The sequence below is a fragment of the Camelina sativa genome, chromosome 11 (assembly GCF_000633955.1).
Source record: "Camelina sativa cultivar DH55 chromosome 11, Cs, whole genome shotgun sequence".
NCBI classification, from domain to species: Eukaryota; Viridiplantae; Streptophyta; class Magnoliopsida; order Brassicales; family Brassicaceae; genus Camelina; species Camelina sativa.
Genome location: NC_025695.1, coordinates 23,214,848 through 23,233,820, shown reverse-complemented (window position 1 = coordinate 23,233,820; position 18,973 = coordinate 23,214,848). Strand labels below are relative to the sequence as shown.

At 36.3% G+C, this 18,973-nt stretch overlaps 2 protein-coding genes, 1 long non-coding RNA gene and 2 pseudogenes across 4 annotated transcripts in view; 2 read left to right on the top strand and 3 right to left on the bottom strand.

The window, feature by feature from the left end:
- Positions 1 to 1,449, top strand: part of LOC104724097 (pre-mRNA-splicing factor 38B) — a 4,675-nt gene extending 3,226 nt beyond the window's left edge. The window contains exon 4 of one of the 2 annotated variants that reach the window (XM_010442543.2): positions 491 to 1,449. In XM_010442543.2, coding sequence (XP_010440845.1) covers positions 491 to 1,243 — 753 coding nt within the window. In that variant the 3' untranslated portion in view covers positions 1,244 to 1,449. The remainder of the gene's footprint in view (positions 1 to 490) is intronic. The other variant, XM_019233153.1, reaches the window with a different exon arrangement.
- On the top strand, positions 1,925 to 4,870 carry LOC104724095. The gene is made up of 9 exons (XM_010442541.2): positions 1,925 to 2,240; positions 2,341 to 2,400; positions 2,503 to 2,550; positions 3,371 to 3,503; positions 3,595 to 3,671; positions 3,926 to 4,024; positions 4,104 to 4,174; positions 4,264 to 4,354; positions 4,480 to 4,870. Exons 1-9 carry the CDS (start codon positions 2,022 to 2,024, stop codon positions 4,588 to 4,590), a joined length of 909 nt encoding a protein of 302 aa, XP_010440843.1. The 5' UTR covers positions 1,925 to 2,021; the 3' UTR covers positions 4,591 to 4,870.
- Positions 4,794 to 7,694, bottom strand: LOC104724096 (annotated as a pseudogene).
- LOC104728239 lies at positions 10,364 to 15,437 on the bottom strand (annotated as a pseudogene).
- Positions 17,418 to 18,595, bottom strand: LOC104724094. Its single transcript, XR_757514.2, has 2 exons — positions 18,037 to 18,595; positions 17,418 to 17,823 (listed from the first exon to the last, which is right to left on the bottom strand). It is a non-coding gene; the product is annotated as an uncharacterized LOC104724094 (long non-coding RNA).

The window sequence follows — 18,973 nt, the reverse complement described above, 5'->3', positions numbered from 1 at the left end:
TATATATACTTGGTACTTTATTGGTTTTGCTGTGCTGTTATTTGTCTTGTCAGGAAAGTATAAGCACTCTTTTAGTGACATAGTTGCTTGTTTAAATTGTTCTTAGTTACCATTTGATAATGGTCTTTGATATCTAAGGTCTGGTAGTGTGAACATTTCATTAGATTGGTATACCCTGCTACCTTTCTCTAAGATGACCCTAAGCTATGTTTTTGAAGAGCGTTAGGTAATTATCTGCTATAAGAATTTACTTCATTTTCGCATTAAAGTGAAGTCTAGATTTAAACAAACGAAATAGGGTTGTGTACCAGTGAATATGTATTCAATATTTTTTTTTTCTATCTGTTTTAGTAAATTATCCATTAGCATGACCGTAAAAGGTGTTTTATTAGTAGTCATTTATATATGCACATTTTTGAGAAATTTGATACTTTAATGTCTCCCTGATGTCAATTCCTGAATCTGACTTACTTTGTTGGTTTTCTTGCAGTACTACTTTGATACATTGTTTCCTCGTATACCTGTTCCTGTCATGCGCCAGATTGTATCAAATCTTGAGAAGATGAATCTGCCAACTAAACCTTCTGGGTCAACCGGAGACATGAGTCGTGGCTCTGACGACACTGCCCGTCGTCCTCCATCAGTAAAAGCATCTCTCTCTGTTTCATTTGGTCAACGTGCACCTCATCGTGCTTCCACCAGAGGCTCTTCTCCTGTTCGTCGTCCTCCACCGTCTGGTTATGATAGAAATGGAGGCGATGAACCACAGGCTCGGTCCCCACGTAGGAGCCAGAGCCGAGACTATTATTCTGACAGAGACTCAGATAGACAGCGGGATAGAGAGAGGGAGAAAGACCGCGAAAGGGACGGAGAGAGAGACAGGGAGAGGGAGAGAGACAGATACAGAGAAAGGGAGAGGGATTATGGTGATGATAGGAGATCGAGGAGAGACTATGAAAGTAGGGGTAGACGCAGAGATTATGATGATGATAGAAGCAGACATGACCGGAGAAGCCGGAGCAGAAGCCGAAGTAGGAGCAGGAGTGTGCAAATTGAGCGTGAACCAACTCCAAGAAGAGATAGTAGCAACAAGGAGAAAGCTGTGACTGTGAACAGCAATCTTGCAAAGCTAAAAGATTTATACGGAGACGCAAGTAGTCAGAAAGGGGATGAAGGATTTGGAACAAGGAGGGATTCAAGTTCAGAAGAAGTGATTAAGCTTGGTGGTTCCTCTTGGAGGTGAAAAAGAACAAAAAAACTAAAACTGTGGATTTTAAATGCTTCTTCTATTCTGTAGGATGATGCATGCTGTATTACTGTACTGTTTTGATTTCCAGCAAACTATTTTGGTTATATGCCTGAAATTACAGTTTTAGAATTGGTCTTGTTTGTTCAAAAAAAAAAAGAATTGGTCTTTTATCATCAATGTCTTTAGACTTTGTGCTGTCTTTTGAGTTTCTTACATATTATGTGTTTCCCTTGGAATAATTGAATCAGGTATTTGTTAACAACATAAAATTGATTAACCAAATCAATGTCTCAGTCCACATTTAAATCCCATGGATTAAAAGGCTCTATGGTTTGATAAGGTGTTAGTCAAAATAATGCTCTGGAAATTGCAGGGCAGTATGAAGAAAGTTGCAGGAGAGATGAAGTTTCTTAGGTGGTCGGGAGATATGTGTAATGCAAGGTTCAGTGGTTTTGTATCTCACAAAATCATCGTTTGCAATGTTCAAAGTGCTTAGAGTCTTAAAAAGCTAACAAGTAACAAGGCATTGAAAAGCCCAAAGCCACATTTCTAATACTGATGAATACGCACGTGTTGATCACGTGGGTCTCACGCCCGTTCTGTTTTTTTTTTTCTGGTCCTTGAGTTTCAGACCACAGTTTTGTTCAATTTTAAAGGTATTTGTCTTATTTTTTTTTTTTTGATTGGCCAATCGAAGATGATTTCTAGATTTCACCTCCATTGATTTGATTTTGATGTTTTCCATTTTTGGGTTTTCTCAGAAACACTGAAAATGGCTTCTCTTCATCTCCTTCGACCTCTACACAGCCTCTCTTCTTCAAAGCTCTTCTTTTCTCAGCCAAGTTTTCATTTTTCGTCATCTTTTAAACCTAGTAACTCGAAAAGTCACAGTCTTTCGAAATCATTGACTCACCTCTTTGCTCTTACGGAATCAGATTCTATTGATCAGCCTCTAGAAACAAGTTCTAAATCCCTTCTTCTACAACTCTCTGTAAGTGAAACTGGTTTTAACAATTCAAATATGATTTCTTTTTTTTTTTGCGTAGTGGGTTATGAAGTGTGTCTTTGTGTGTGTGTGTGTGTTGTTGCAGAAGTGTTTTGATCTTCCATCAGATTACTTTCAGCGGTTACCAAAGGACCTTCGTCTCGATGTAAGTAAAGCCCTCATTGCTTAAAAACTCGATTTTTGTGATTTGATCAGACATGTTTTTTTATGTGGTGTGAGTTTTGGTTGTTTTTTTTTTTTTTTGCAGTTAAATGATGCTGCTTTTGATCTCTCCAATGGACCCATCATCGATGAGGTTAGTTCCTCTTTCTCCACATAAAGTTCTTAGTGCTAAGTAAACACTTCCATTGACCAACTCTGTAGCCTCAAGTCTTGTTACCTTACTATTCCATCTCTGTGATCTCTTATGTGACATTCATGGACTTGAACTACTTGTGTATGATCCTCCTTTATTGCAGCCTCAGAGTCCCATCCTAAACCACAATATTTTGCAATTTTATATTTCTACATCTGTGACAGCCTAATAGCATTCTATGTTTCATTTTCATCTGTATTGTAGCATAATCTGTTATCTTCCTTATTCAATCTGTTATCTTCCTTATTCATCTTTCATATAAATAAGAATTTTGGAGGGAATGTCGTCATGTATGTGTTTATGCTTTACTGGTTTTACTAGAAACTAAAGATATATATATTTGCAGAAGAAGAAATTGCCACTCCATTGTTCTGATATGTTAATTTACAGACATAAACATAATTATGTATAACTTTAGCCTCTAGGAGACTAGGACCCTAAATCATAACACTGATCTACACCTTTAGACAGTTAATGATCATTTACTTGCATTGAAACATCATAGTCTTAGCTTTATTGTTCTAGTCCAGCATAGGTCATTGTTATTTTCTTCCCAATTACATACACCATTTAGTTTTCTCTTCCTATTCGAGAACTTGTTTATCTTCTTTGCCATTGGCGCTATGCCCTTTGGAATTGAGTAGAGAGGATGAGAGGATCTTGAGCCTTTGTAGTGTTTTATACAAGCCTACCCTCCTTGACTCGTTTTCTGAAAACTTTTGCGTTACTTATAATTGCAACTTCTCAAATCTGTTTGTAGTGTGGTCAAGAGCTTGGGGAGACATTACTGAATCTGTCCCGTGCTTGGGAACAAGCTGACACATCAACTTCTCGTAGTTTAGTTGAGATACTTCCCGAACTGGAAATTTCATTAACAGATGGTGCCAAATCAGGTAACAAGAAGTACACCCCTAGTATCTAGCTACACATCTTTCTAGATCTACTCTTGTAATCATACTCATTTTAACTTCTTTTTTTGTTCAGCCTTTGGGAGACGTCTGATAGCTGCAGGTAAAAGGTTCCAGGGGATGGGACAATATGGTCAAGGTGAATTACAGAAGGTACTTGAATCTCAAATGTAGGTGTGGTTTCTTCTACTGATTGTTTGATTTTGTTTATTGGGTGAACATGTAAATGTAAGTGACATCTAAATAGAAACTGTTTGCATACTTTCATCAAATGATAGTCAGACCACCTGTATACCTAGTTAGACTTTACTGCCAAAACCCACAATTATAAAATCAATTGTTCGTCTATGTAATCATTCATGCCCTTGGTACTTGTCTACAAAACTAACATCTCTGAGAAGTCGCAGATTGCTAAAGCGATGATTTCAACTGGAAAAGTCCTATCTGCAAATACATCATCCGTTCCAGTCAATAATGAAACCAACTCAGGAACAAAGATATTTAAGGTAAAGAATAGATTTTTCCCCTTGTACGTCAGCTGAAGTTACTTTGCAGATGATATTTTTTTTTTGTTTAAAACTGCAGTTTGGGGACCTTCAGGTTGCTGTGACTCCACAGAAAGCATACACTGGAGCTGCCATTGCATTCATCTATGGGTATTTGTAGAAGCTTGTTAACTTTTTTCAAGAAATGTGTATCACACTCTGTAACAACATTTAAAAACACCTTATTTCGGTTGAAACAGGATACTTTCATGGCAAATCAGTCAGGGGATCCAAAACATACCAGAGAACTCATTGCAGTATGCAAATGACAATGCATTGGTAATCGGAAAGGTTGGTGGATCAGACATTCTACTCCTTTGATTCTCATCATATAGTGGAAGTATTGGATTCTGCTTTCTGTTGCTTTGGGGATTTGTAATTTAACATTTTGTCAATGTTTTTGTTCTTCTGGGCAGTCTTTGAGAGGGTCTCTTCTAGCTCTGTTTTATGCCTCAACAGTCTTGTCAGGCTTCACAACAGCTGGGCTTATCCTACTCGCTAAGCAGCTTTCATCAGAGAAAGAGTGAATCCCTTGATGATTACACGCTTCCATTTCGGATAGCTGATACAAAACCTTTGTAAGAATCATAATCTCTCCGAGGTGGTCTCTTATACTCTCATGTTCAGGGTCAAATTATGTATCTATTATAGGAAAGTTTTCTACTCCTTTTATCTCCAAGGTGGTCTCTAATACTCTCTTTTTATGTATATTTTTGGTAGAGAAAACAAAGAAATATTTTGTTTTTGTAACTGAATAATGGAAGTTTGTGTACAGTGCCACAACCAATTTGTAGAAATTGTTTGTTACATGCTCTCACATGGCATTTTATTATGATACTTGTGTTTGTAGTAGATATCCTAACAACATACTTTAGTGTAACATTTATCCTACGGACATACTTACTTCAAAGTAGGAATATGATCTTTGAGGTTAATAAAATCACTCCTCTCCTCATATATAGCCCCGTCCGACACAAACCATTAGTTGCTTCATGAACATGACTCAGCTCTTGAGTAATGATGAATTGCATCTTTTCGTAGCAGCAAGTGATATCATGTACTAGATAAAAAAAAACAATTGTAACGTAAATGAGACTGAATATGATAACAAAAAACAAGAATAATTTGTAAATTAAAATTATTCTTCTGTTGCTTCTCTTCTCTCTTAGATTTTGGTTTGGTAATGTAATAATGTATTCTCAAAAACTAAAACCAGATAGCAAAATCAACAAACCGAGACTTAGAGAAAACACAGAAGATATATGAAAGTTACCAGAGAGAACAAGTTTTACAGAAATAAAGAATTCTTTGGCCATTGAAATTTTAAGAGTTATCCTCCTTAGCTTCCAGCTTCTTTGTAAGCAAGTCTGAGAGGCCATCGGATAACGCAGAGGATGTCACAAAGGAAGCTTTCAATAAATTGATAGCCTGTACATAAAAAGAGACATAGAGTTAAGCCATATCTTGTAGTAACTAATGGAACAAAGGACTTTAATATTTATGAGTACATACCTCTGTTCTACCGATAGTTATCTCTTCGATGTTGACTTCATCTAAACTAATCTTCAATTTTTTAGATCCCTAACAGTAAGATCTGTATTCAGTGGAGTGATTATCAGATCATCCGAGACAAGAAACTTCTTGTTACTCTTCACAAACCCACCACTACTTCTTGACTGGTCACTTATTTCAGTTTTGGGATCCTTTGGTCTTACTTTCTTGAGCCTGTCCTCGCGATCTCCAGGCAAAGCATGATCTTCCAAACAACTGTAGAAACTCGGAAGAGTTTGGACCGGAACGCCAAGAAGATTCTTTCTACAACGGTAATACCAAGGTATGGTTATTTCACCGCACCTTAAGCCTTTGAGGCTTCTGAACAAGTTACCTATACATCCCAGACCATCATCACCATCATCACTAGCAGAGATTTCGCATATATATTCAAGTGGAAGAACAAGAAAGGTGCAAAGAAGATCTATAAAGCCTTCACCACACTTAGCATACATAACCTTCCTCTTCTCCTCTTACTCAAATACACTGTCAAAGACAATACTTGACCTAACACTGAATCACATGGACTTGATGGCTTAAACGCCCTCTTCGAAGGATACGTTGAACTCTGGAAGGGATAGAATGTGGTTGTCAATGGAGTTTCTGATGTGAATAAGGATCGAAGCAAAGTCATTGCCTGTACAGTACAATGAGAGTGCCCAAAAGTCAAAAAAAGTTTCATATATAATATTTAACAAAAATAAAATAAAAATAAGAGTACCTCTCGGAAGCCAAGTTCTGCTTCACCCTCCCCCAACTCCTCTGAAACGTTAACGCAGCCTAAATCCTTGAGACGGTTTCGGAAAAGTTCCCGAGAAAAATTCTCTATTTTCAAATCGTTACTCAATATAAATGCCAAGTTTCCATCACCATGGACAAAGTCTCCATCATAATCACAACTACCTCCCAACCTGCTCGCAAACTCTTCTCCTTCGGGTGACGAAATCTCTTTTTTCATCAAGTTTCCACAGCTACATCTTGAAGTATTGAAATTACTAAAAAACTCTCTGCAGGGTTCTCTTTGCAAGTACATTGGACACATAAAGTGTTTAGTTGCCTCTGTGTCGACGTCTATGTTAATCTTGAGAATTTTGCATTGACTTTCCTTCACGCTCTTCGGGTAAACCAGCATCTGCTTACAAGCTTCAGTCCGGAAATTATCGATGTTCATGTCCGCAACACTTTTGTAAAGGTTGTTGAGACAACCTATGGTGACCGTTTGTCTTAATCTGCCGTGATTCTCAAGCAAATCTCACAATGGTTCCCAAAGGCATAGTGAGAAAACTATAGAGCAAGTCAACAAAATCATTACCAGAGTGAAGCCAGACAACCTTTTGCTTGTCCAAATGATCCGCAAGAAGCACATTGATTGTTCTTTTCTCGAATCTTTGATCCATTGGAGATGAGAGATACAATGACTAAAGGATTATTTCTTCACAAATAATAAAGAAAAAAAAAAGGAAATCGCAACAGGCCAAATATTCTGAACTTTGAGAACGTACTAATGGATTAAAGATCAAAACCAAGGAGGGATTCATGGTAAATAAAAAGTTAATCGTTTGAGATTCCCTATAGAAATTTACAAGTCTCGAGGAATGTAAAGAATATAGGCTGTAATTCATATTGTTGGGAAGAGGAAGAGGTTTCGTGTATAAATAGACTGTGTTATTTATTAACTTAAACATGACTTTGTACCTTACCCATGATGGCTACGTAGTTGAAATACATACACTACAACAAAACAATACGTTTTTCTACGAAATTGCCTACAAAATATTTCGTAGAAAGAATTTCCTTCGGAAACCCTTCTGAATTTTGACGAAAATAAAAACGTCGAAGGAAATAAGAAAGAAATTTCCTACGCAAACGGATAAGAGAAATGAGAAGGGTGTTAACTTCGAAAATCCGTCGGAAAACTAAATCGAAAGAAACTTTGAAGGAAACAAGATAGACTATCGAAGGTATTACAGTGGAAAGAATTCGGAAGGAATATTTGCTTTCATTTTCCTACGAGAATATTTACGAAGGAAAAGTCGAAAGAAACCTGTAGGAATATAGAAGGACACTAGGCCGAAGGTATTTAAAAGGAAAGATTCCTTCACGTTTCCTACCAAACTAATTATTCGAAAGAATTTTTTATGTCGGCATACCAAAACAAAACCAAGTGGGCAAGCAATTGGGATGGTGATTGGAATAGGAAAGATGAGAACTTTATTCTATATAAGAGAGTCATTGCCTATCTTAAATTCCAGACAACAAAAACCTTTATTATATATATAGCTCCGGCTTATCTATTATTCCGAAAACAATATTTTTCTTCTATGCTTCCATTTTTTCTCCAAATATTTACAAAAAATAAATAATTTTCGCACGTGGTTGGACAAAAAAAGATGTTATCCAAACGGGATGCTTACGAGGGAATATGCAGCTGGACTCACCGAATTTATGAACGTCGCTATGAATCAGGAAAGCTGCTTACGAAGTGGTAAGATGTTATGCCCATGTCCATCTTGTAATAATAATATCTTCATTGACAAAGATTTAGTCTGGGGACATATTTATAGTCTTGGAATTATGTCGAGTTACAAAGTTTGGTTTTATCATGGGGAAACTGATGCTTACCACGTCGGTAGTACAAGTGAAAATGTGATAGAAAGGGTGGAAGAATCTGGATTGGGAGGCGGAGGTGTAGGAACGGTTCAAATGGTTCATGATGCACATAGAGAAAATATGCATGAATATCTAGAACCTGAAAATATAGTAGAAGAACCAAATTTAGAAGCAAAAATATTCTACGATATGCTAGATGCATCGAAGAGTCAATTATATGAAGGTTGTAAGGAAGGACATTCTCCTTTATACGCTGCAACTAGGATGATGAATATAAAGACGGATTATAACTTGGCAGAAGATTGTGTGGATGCTTGGGCAGATTTTGTTAAAGATATTTTACTGGAAGACAACATCTCACCGGCTTCGTATAATGAAATTGAGAAGCTTGTTTCTGGTCTTGGTTTGCCATATCAAATGATTGATGTTTGTATCGACAACTGTATGATTTATTGGCAATCAGACGCAAACTATTTAGCTTGTCGATTTTGTGGAAAACCCCGATTTCAAAATACTAGTGGGAGGTCCCGAGTAGCGTTTAAGCGTATGTGGTATTTGCCATTGGTCGATCGGTTGAAAAGGTTATATCAACAAGAGCGGACAGCTGCAGCTATGAGATGACACCAAGAGCATTCAACCGATGGCGAGATCGCTCATCCCTCAGACGCAGAGGCATGAAAACATTTTCAGAGAATTTATCCAAGTTTTGCCGAAGAAAGCAGGAATGTCTACCTTGGACTATGTACAGATGGTTTCAACCCTTTTGGAAAACATGGACGCCAATATTCTTTGTGGCCAGTAATTCTCACACCTTATAATTTGCCTCCATCTTTGTGCATGAAGAGAGAGTTTCTATTTCTGTCTATCCTTGTTCCTGGTCCATAACACCCAAAGAGATCTCTTGATGTCTCCTTCCCAATTTTGTGTGACCATATGATTAATAGGCTGACAACAACAAGGAAGCAAAAATTGTTTGGTGGAATTGATGTCAGAAAATTTGTGAGCTTATCTGTTGTTGGAGAAGTTCGTGATGCACCAAAAGGTTTCAAATGTTGGCTTGAACTCAAGGAGAAGCATATGAGAATGGTTGTTTTTCATAAAAGAAGGGCAGAACAGAAGATTCAACCATTGCTTGCATATGAGTTTCATGAAACTCCAATGAGAATGGATATTCAGGATTCTGCAATTGGTATCAAATCTTTTTGCCAGTTTCCTAGTTTCTATGATTGGAGATGGCAAACAAGTTTGGTTATGCAACAAATAGCGAGACACAAAAAGTTCAGGTTGTGCAAGCGGTGGTGGTTTAAGTATAAATTTGTAGAAGAGGGTAAGAAGCGACTGCACATTCAGTTGAGGTACAAGCGCAGATTGGAATTTGCAGAGTGGTTAATACATTGGGGCAGAACAGAAAATTGGAGAAAGCACAAGACCTTGCAACTTTTAGTAATAATAAAGCATAAATGGAGAACTAAGTGTGCTCATCATTGGTTGTGGCACCGGCGGAAGAAAGGAAAGGGCTCCAAATCTTGGAAGTTTATATTCAAGCTTGACAAAAAGAACATACAACACCATCATAATCATATCCGACCTGCATCACAAGCATTTTTAAAAAGGAATTTGAGAGGTTATCAAGTGGACAAAGTGCAGTGGCTGTTTCAACAATCTCTGATGATGCAAGAAGAACCTGCTTTGGAGACACTTTGGAGACATAAGCTACTGGTGTTTCTAATTAAGAGGTGGGATGTTCACAACAGAGTTTGGGATCTTGGAGGTTCAGCATCCATTATCTCAACCATGTGGGCATGGTTGTTTGGGAGAGAAGGATTTGATATAGGAAAAGGAGAGTGAAGCTGACATGGAGGTTTAAGAGGATTTGATTGGAGGAAAAAGAGTAAATGACGTGGTGTTTGTTGGCAATTGACGAAACTGAAGAATAAAGTGTAGGAAGAGTTCGTTTGTGAAGATTATGTGAAAATCTGAGAATTGTAATTCTTCTTCTTTCTAGTTTGTTAGTGTGTGTTCCTCATTGTTAGATTGAGATCCTTCCATGGATTTTAACATGAGAAGTTGATTCTGCGTTTTATGAACATCGATTCAAGTTTATCATTTCATCAGTTCTTAATGGAGAGATTTGTGGTTCTATTGTATTACATTCTTACCATGGAAGAGTCCCACAAGAGCCTCATGACCTTTCTCGATCCCATCAGCTACATCTTCCACGTACGTGATATTCCCTTCTTTAATGTGCAGATGCACAAACTCCGGGAACTTTGAGTATTTGTCGTAGAAATTAGACACTAGAAAGCCTTGAATACGGATTCGTTTGTAGATTATGTTGGATAGGTTGTGCACACCTTCTTGGTTTTAAAGATTGTACTATGAGATCATTCCACAGACAGCGATACGTCCTTGCACGTTCATGTTTAAGAGCACTGCGTCAAGCATTTTTAAAAAGGAACTTGAGAGGTTATCAAGTGGACAAAGTGCAGTGGCTGTTTCAACAATCTCTTATGATGCAAGAAGAACCTGCTTTGGAGACACTTTGGAGACATAAGCTACTGGTGTTTCTAATTAAGAGGTGGGATGTTCACAACAGAGTTTGGGATCCTGGAGGTTCAGCATCCATTATCTCAACCATGTGGGCATGGTTGTTTGGGAGGGAAGGATTTGATATAGGAAAAGGAGAGTGAAGCTGACATGGAGGTTTAAGAGGATTTGATTGGAGGAAAAAGAGTAAATGACGTGGTGTTTGTTGGCAATTGACGAAACTGAAGAATAAAGTGTAGGAAGAGTTCGTTTGTGAAGATTATGTGAAAATCTGAGAATTGTAATTCTTCTTCTTTCTAGTTTGTTAGTGTGTGTTCCTCATTGTTAGATTGAGATCCTTCCATGGATTTTAACATGAGAAGTTGATTCTGCGTTTTATGAACATCAATTCAAGTTTATCATTTCATCAATTTTTAATTGAGAGATTTGTGGTTCTACTGTATTACGTTCTTACCATGGAAGAGTCCCACAAGAGCCTCATGACCTTTCTCGATCCCATCAGCTACATCTTCCACGTACGTGATATTCCCTTCTTTAATGTGCAGATGCACAAACTCCGAGAACTTTGAGTATTTGTCGTAGAAATTAGACACTAGAAAGCCTTGAATGCGGATTCGTTTGTAGATTATGTTGGATAGGTTGTGCACACCTTCTTGGTTTGAAAGATTGTACTATGAGATCATTCCGCAGACAGCGATACGCCTTGCACGTTCATGTTTAAGAGCACTGCGTCTAGTATTTTGCCTCCTACGTTCTCAAAGTATATGTCAATGCGTTTAGAGAAATGCCTAGAAAAGAAAAAGGTGAATATTTATTAGATTAGTCAAAAACAGTTGATATATATAGACCTTTTTTTTTCCTTCCAAAAAAGTTGCGACTTGATTCTGCAACAGATCCTAACAAGGCAGAACATCAAAAAAGCTTTATTAATAAGTGGTTACGAAACTTTTCAGGGCGGCACTAAGGTCTGGTTCTTCCTTGTTGTTAAATGCATCATCAAACCCAAACTTGGTCTTGAGCAGATCAACCTTACAAATCCCAAAAATTAAGTAAAGGGCTAATCATTCTATTGAAATGAGAACCAAGGAACATAAAAGGAAACAAAATATAGAAATGATGATCAAATCCTCACCTTTTCTTTGCTACCGACGCTTCCAACAACATAACAGCCCATCATCTTAGCAAATTGACCCACAAGCTGACCAACTGCCAGGGGCGGATGTACGCTTTAGTATGTGTGGCACGTGCCACATGCTAAATCCTAAAAAACAAAAAAAATTTACATGGGATTTAGTTATCATAGTTCAGAAAATAATAGCACTTAATTATTGTGCCACATGCTAAGTCTAACGGAAGCCCTTTCTATAATACAGGTTAAGCCCAACTATTTTAAAACTGCTAATGATTCAAGCCCAACTAACTAAAAGTCTAAAACTTAAAGTCTATAAACTTTTTTTGATCGGGATTTATACCTAGTTTTTATGAGTTCATCGACAGCAATACAACTGCACCATAGAGAGAGAAAAGTCTTCTGCTTCTATTTTTGATTGGTTCCAGTATTATTTTTGTCTTCGGTTATTTTTTATCAAACAGCATATAAACAACAGTAAGTAATTGATGCAAAACTTGTCGTTGGACAAAATTCTATTTACGTGTTATAGCATATAAACTTGTCTATTGATTTTCTTCTTATTCTAGATAAATTGATAGTCTCATTCAATTGCTTTAAATATATATTGATGAATTCATGCTATGTTTTTTATTAGGTGATCTATGGAAAAATATTTTCCAAAAAAACCAACAAGTACATCTCATTCTCATGATGATTTGGAGAATTTACCCGTGGACCCTGCAGATAGGAAACGAATTGTGGAATATCACCCTAACCAAAGAGATGAGGTAAGACGCAAATATTTAGTTAAGGGTCCTTATCAACCTCGTGGTCACAAATTTCCTAGAACACTAACCGGAGATAAATTGAGACGATTCAATCCAATTTGGTTTGATCTTTATGGTGATTGGCTGGAATATAGTGTGAAGACAGACAAGGCTTTTTGTTTGGTTTGCTACTTGTTTAGAGATTACACAGAAAATAAAGGTGGAAGTGATGAATTTGTAACAAGGGGATTTGATACATGGAAAAATCCAAAGAGATTGAGTGTTCATGTGGGAGAAGTGAATAGTTTTCACAATAATGCATTGAAAATGGCTGATAATTTGATGAGACAAGGTCAATCAATTGTTCATGCTTTTTATAAGCATGATGATGCTGCAAAAAATGAATACAGAATCAGATTGAATGCTTCAATTGATGTTTGTAGATATTTATTACGGCAAGGATTACCTTTTTGAGGTCATGATGAGTCAGTAGAATCAGCTAATAGGGGAAACTTCATAGAGCTTGTGAAATATACTGCAGATCAAAATGAGCTTGTAAGGAAGGTTGTGTTGGAGAATGCTCCCAAAAATAATCAGATGGTGTCTCACAAAATTCAGACTGATCTAGTGCATTGCTTTGCAGAGGAAGTTATTGAATCTATTATTCAAGAAGTTAATCACGATGTATTTTGCTTGTTGGTGGATGAGTCTGCAGATGTTTCTACTAAGGAGCAAGTGGCAGTGGTTTTTCGCTTCGTTGATAAAGATGGGATAGTAAAAGAAAGATTTATTGGTCTTATTCATGTTCAAGATACATCTTCTGCAACTCTGAAATGTGCTGTTGATTCATTGTTTGCAAAGCGGGGGTTGAGTATGAAAAAATTAAGGGGACAAGGTTACGATGGAGCAAGTAACATGAAAGGTGAGTTTAATGGGTTGAGATCTTTGATTTTAAGAGAAAATAGTACTGCATATTATGTATACTGTTTTGCTCACCAGCTTCAATTGGTCGTCGTGGCAGTTGCTAAAAAACATTTTGAAGTTGGTGATTTTTTTGATATGATTTCGGTTTTGCTAAATGTGGTTGGAGCATCTTGTAAGAGGAAAGATATGGTTCGAGAAGACCAACGAAGGATCATCGAAGAAGGAATTAGTCAAGGTGAAATTAAGACAGGAAAGGGACTGAATCAGGAGCTTTCATTTCAAAGCCCTGGTAATACTCGATGGGGTTCTCACTACAATACCTTAGTACGATTAGTTGATTTATTCCCTTCTATTGTGAAAGTATTGGAGTATGTCCAGAGCGAAGGGAGTGATGGTGTCAAAAGAAGGCAAGCTAATGGTCTCATCAAATATTTGCACACCTTTGATTTTGTGTTTTACTTACAGTTGATGTTACTTCTTCTCGGGATCACAAATACTCTATCGGTGGCTCTGCAAAGGAAAGATCAAGACATTTTGAATGCTATGTCTCTGGTGAAATCTACCAAGCAACAATTGTACAATCTCAGGGATAATGGATGGGATTCTTTGGTTGAAAAAGTTAATTCTTTTTGTGAGAGTCATAACACTGAGTTGATCATCATGGAAGAAGAATTTGTTGATCCAAAGAAGCCAAGACGGAGAACCAACATGACAAACTTGCATCATTATCAGGTGGAATGTCTTTACACTGTATTGGATATGCAAATTCAAGAGTTTAATGATCGTTTTGACGAGGTAAACACTGAATTGCTTAGTTGCACTGCGTCTTTGAGCCCTTTTGGTTCCTTCCACGAGTTTGACCAGTCGAAACTTGTGAGGTTATCTGAGTTTTATCCAGAAGATTTTTAGTTCTGTGGAGCGGATATCTCTTGAGCATCAACTTGGTATTTACATTGATAATATCCGTGAAGATAAAAGGTTTGCTAATTTGGAGAGTCTTGGAGATCTTGCACGTGTAATGATGGACACAAAAAAAACATCTTTCGCATCCTCTTGTTTATCGACTTTTGAAGTTGGTTTTGACTTTACCTGTTGCCACTGCTACAGTCGAGAGATGCTTTTCTGCGATGAAAATTGTGAAGACTACCTTGCGAAACCGAATGGGTGATCAGTTTTTAAATGATTGTATGGTTTGTTTTATTGAAAAAGAGCACTTAGATAAAGTGACAAATGAGGTAGTAATAAAAAGATTTCAAGATATGGAAGATCGTAGAATAGTTTTGTAGGACTTCTTCATGTGTTTTTGTTATGACAATTTTTTAATATTTTATTTTTTTGGTTTTGGATTTTTTAATAATAATATTATTATTATATTTTAATTAATTATTTTATTAATTATTTTGTGCCCCATGTTAAATAAGTTTCTGCGTCCGCCACTGCCAACTGCACCAGATGCAGCTGAGATATAAACAGTCTCTCCTTCCTTTGGAGAACAGATTTCGTAAAGCCAGCATAAGCAGTCATACCAGGCATACCTGTCGTCAGGACCGGGGGAAACAAAAAAAAGAGAGAAAAGATTAAACCAAACAGTTGTTTCAAACAACGTTTTTAATCCACAAAAGCGACATCAACTTCATTCATGATTGTTTCTGTAATTTTATACAAACTAATTCCATTCCTATGTTTCAAACAACGTTTTTAATCCACAAAAGCGACATCAACTTCATTCATAATTGTTTCTGTAATTTTATACAGAAACAAAGAGCAAGGCTGAGAGATAAACAAACATATATATACCGATAAGTCCAGTGTAGTACGATAATGGAACGTCGGTATGTTGAATCTTGAAATGCATGTGAGTCATCGGAGTGATAACTTAACAGATGACATCAACTTCATCATTTAATCCCCAGAGTAAATCACCTTTTGTGTAATCTGGACGTACATAACTTAACAGATGAGTATTTTTTTTTTTACATATGTGATGTCCATACGAAAATAATCTCTTAAAAACTGGTGTCTTTTGTAACATAAGTTTAAAATGAAACAAAACTTAGGAATTATTTAAAATCTTTAATCATTTATATTTGTGACTCATTTTTTTTATCATGTATATGGTGGTGTATCCATTTAACTAATTGTATCTAAAGATGAACCAAATCGGATATGAGACATAATTTGTCTATATATATATTTGGGTTTTTATATCATGTTTTTATGTTGTTCGCCATTTTGACTTTAACTCTTATCTTTCGAAAGTAATCATTGATATAGAACAGAGTGGCATTCCGACCAAAATAAGAATAAGAGAATGGTATTATGTCTAAACGAATTCCATGTAAAATCACTATTGGTCGCTTCTTTCTTTTATAATTATTTCAAATGGAATGGAAAATTGATGAAGGCTAATGTCAAACTTTGAAATTTTTTGCTGTCTAAGAATATACTTTACCTTCTTCATTTCGGAATTTTCGGTGAATAAAAGAGACAAGTCAACAAGATCGCCGACAATGAGCTTAAACTGATTTGAGTCTTTCATTATGAATCAGCTTTGCATGTCATATCATTCATTAATGCATTTTTTTGTTATGGCTATACTGGCATGTCTTGTGTGGTATAAATTATCTACCCTACGTTGATCATGTCTGCATAAAGTGGTTGTCTGATCTCATTCAATTTTAGGTAGTTTCAATTCATTTATGTGGGCAAGGCTGAGGGAAAACATGGCAATTATTTTGTTAGTCTATTTCAATTTAAAACGGTAACAACAACACATAATCGAATTGGAACTTGATTGGGACTATTTTTAGTTGGGGATATGACAATAATCAATGTTGATCTACCTAACATTAAAAAATTTATAATGACTGAAAAGAGATGAGAATTAGATGAGATTTTTTTTTTTATTTCAACCAAAAAAAACTCATGTATTAAATGGGCAAAAACAAAAGGGTGAATCAGGTAGATAGCCAAAATTGAGAATGTAATGAAGAATATAGCACATTAAATCTGGATATTAGGTGATTACAAAGGGCAAAGAGAAATTACTATAATGTGGCCGGAGGTGGTTGGTCGGAGGTGGCTGGCCGGAGTTGGCTGGTCGGAGGTGGCTGACCGGAGTTGGCTGGCCGGAGGTGGCTGGCCAGAACAGCGGTCGAAGTGGTGGGCGGTGGCTGATGGTGGTAGGGGTGGTGCTGATGAGGGCGATGGTAAGAAGAATGAAGTTTTCAATAATACATAAAATATACCCTATATAACCTTTTGATGGTTATAATGGTTACCAAATTAAATATAATTTTTTTTGTGTGTTACTTGTGCCAATTTTCCAAAACAAAATAGATGAAATATTTTGGGTTTTTTTCCTGATGGTAAATTGATGAATAATCAATTTTGTACTCAATATATATTTATCAAAAGTGACGGGTGAGACACTAATCCCAGTCGAAGATCTTGTTGAATAGGTTAAAAAAAATGCCTTGCCAGCTGCTAGAGTAACGAGGCCAAAGAAGTTTGTTGGTGTAAGCGCCGTCCATATATTCAAGGACATTTACGTTGGTCGAACATGTTTTGGAATCTAAGCGCAGTTGTCCAAATCCCAAAACACGATAGTATTGGCATACACGTAGGGACTTGCTTGAAAACTTACATGATGTAAATTCCATACATAAGGGCATCTCCATCAAAGGATCTAACCAAAATTGCTTAAAACAAATTTTATTATTAATTTTGTAAAAAAGTTAGATTAAGAACTTCTTAAGAAATTGTAAAATTTCATGAGTTTATTGATAGCTGCTATATTTGGGGTTCTTAAAAATGATTGCATTTTCTAAAATTTTAAACAAACTTAACACATAAAACCTGTTTCTGATTCGTTTTAACTGCAACAAAGAGACTGAAAACAGAGGATATATGTTCTATATCAGATACAACGACACAAGTCACGAAACCTGTATAGCTTTGTGAACATGACCTGTTTCTTTATACAAGTCATCACATTAGACCTGTATATATAGCATTGTGAACAAAATCATGTTTGAATGATCTTTCATTTTCTCTATAAGACACAGCGGAATATATATATGTTAAGATGATGTACTACTACCACCTTTGATTACCATCCTCTTTATTGTCCTTGTTCCCACCTCCGAATAATCCATTAACACGAAGAGACATGTGATGGTTTCCAGAATTCTTCCGATTTAACCATATCTCGCTCTGGCTCTGTCTACTACTTCATTGAGCCGCGTTCCCTGAATTTAGCAATCCCATATACGAAGAAGATGATCAAAACTATACAGAATCTAGAATTAGTCTAATTGAGACAAGCTCTCGTGGTAATCAGACTTGTTCTTCTGCAAATAATTCAGAAACTGAAATCTGACTTCGAAAGCTTTTCAAACCCCATATGAAACCTAACTGAGGAACAAGACAGAAAACCAAGAGAGTTGCTCAGAGAAACTAACCATTGGAGGAAGGAGAGAGGAAATAGTTCCTTGATTTGTTGTAGATTTCACCACCAAATGAAGCTTTTTTCTAATCATGAAGTTTTCTACAACCGAAGATCTTCACTTTTCACATAACCGGAATGAATCTCTCTACTAAGATGAGATCTAAGAAAGAACATAAGAAGAAGGAAAAAGGGAAGGCCTTCACCAAGAACAGGAACGGAGACGGCGACGGTAGGCTTGAGAAGAAGAGCCAGACATGCAGTCATAGTGGAAGCGGAGGCAGTGAAGGTGGCCATTGTTTCTCTTTGCTTCCCCTACCGACTGAGAGACCTCTACAATTGAGTTTGATTTTGGTTCTATGACAACAACAACACTTTTTTTTTTTTTTTTGCTAGTGTTAATCGGCATCGTCGGAGAGATCCTATAGCTCCGATGCTTCCATGATTTCACGAGGAGAGAGAGAGATCAAAACGAATAAAATAAAACTTTTTTTTTTCCTTTTTTTTCTGTCAGCCAATCACAAGTTGACACATCCAGGTTTCTAAATGAATCTAAAACAACTTATCTACCGATCGATTCTAAACAAAACTAGATTATTTATCATATATTTAATCTGTTTCAATAATTATATGAATCAAGTGTCAATTAATCAATTTTGTATTATATAGATGATAATATCTCTGATCCATAAAATTGACACGTATCACAACACCATGTTTTTCACTTTTACTTTTTAATACTCCAGATCATCTTTTATCTTTTTCACATCGTAAATCAACATTCATTTTACTTTTATATTCTACAATGCTTTTTAAAAAGTATTCTATAATTTTTTGTTTTTTATGATTTTGTATTGAGTTATTATACATATTACTAAATGATTTTTTTTTTAACTAAAACAATTAAGAGTCAAATAACTTTTGTTTTCGTTTTTATTTAATATATTAATTTT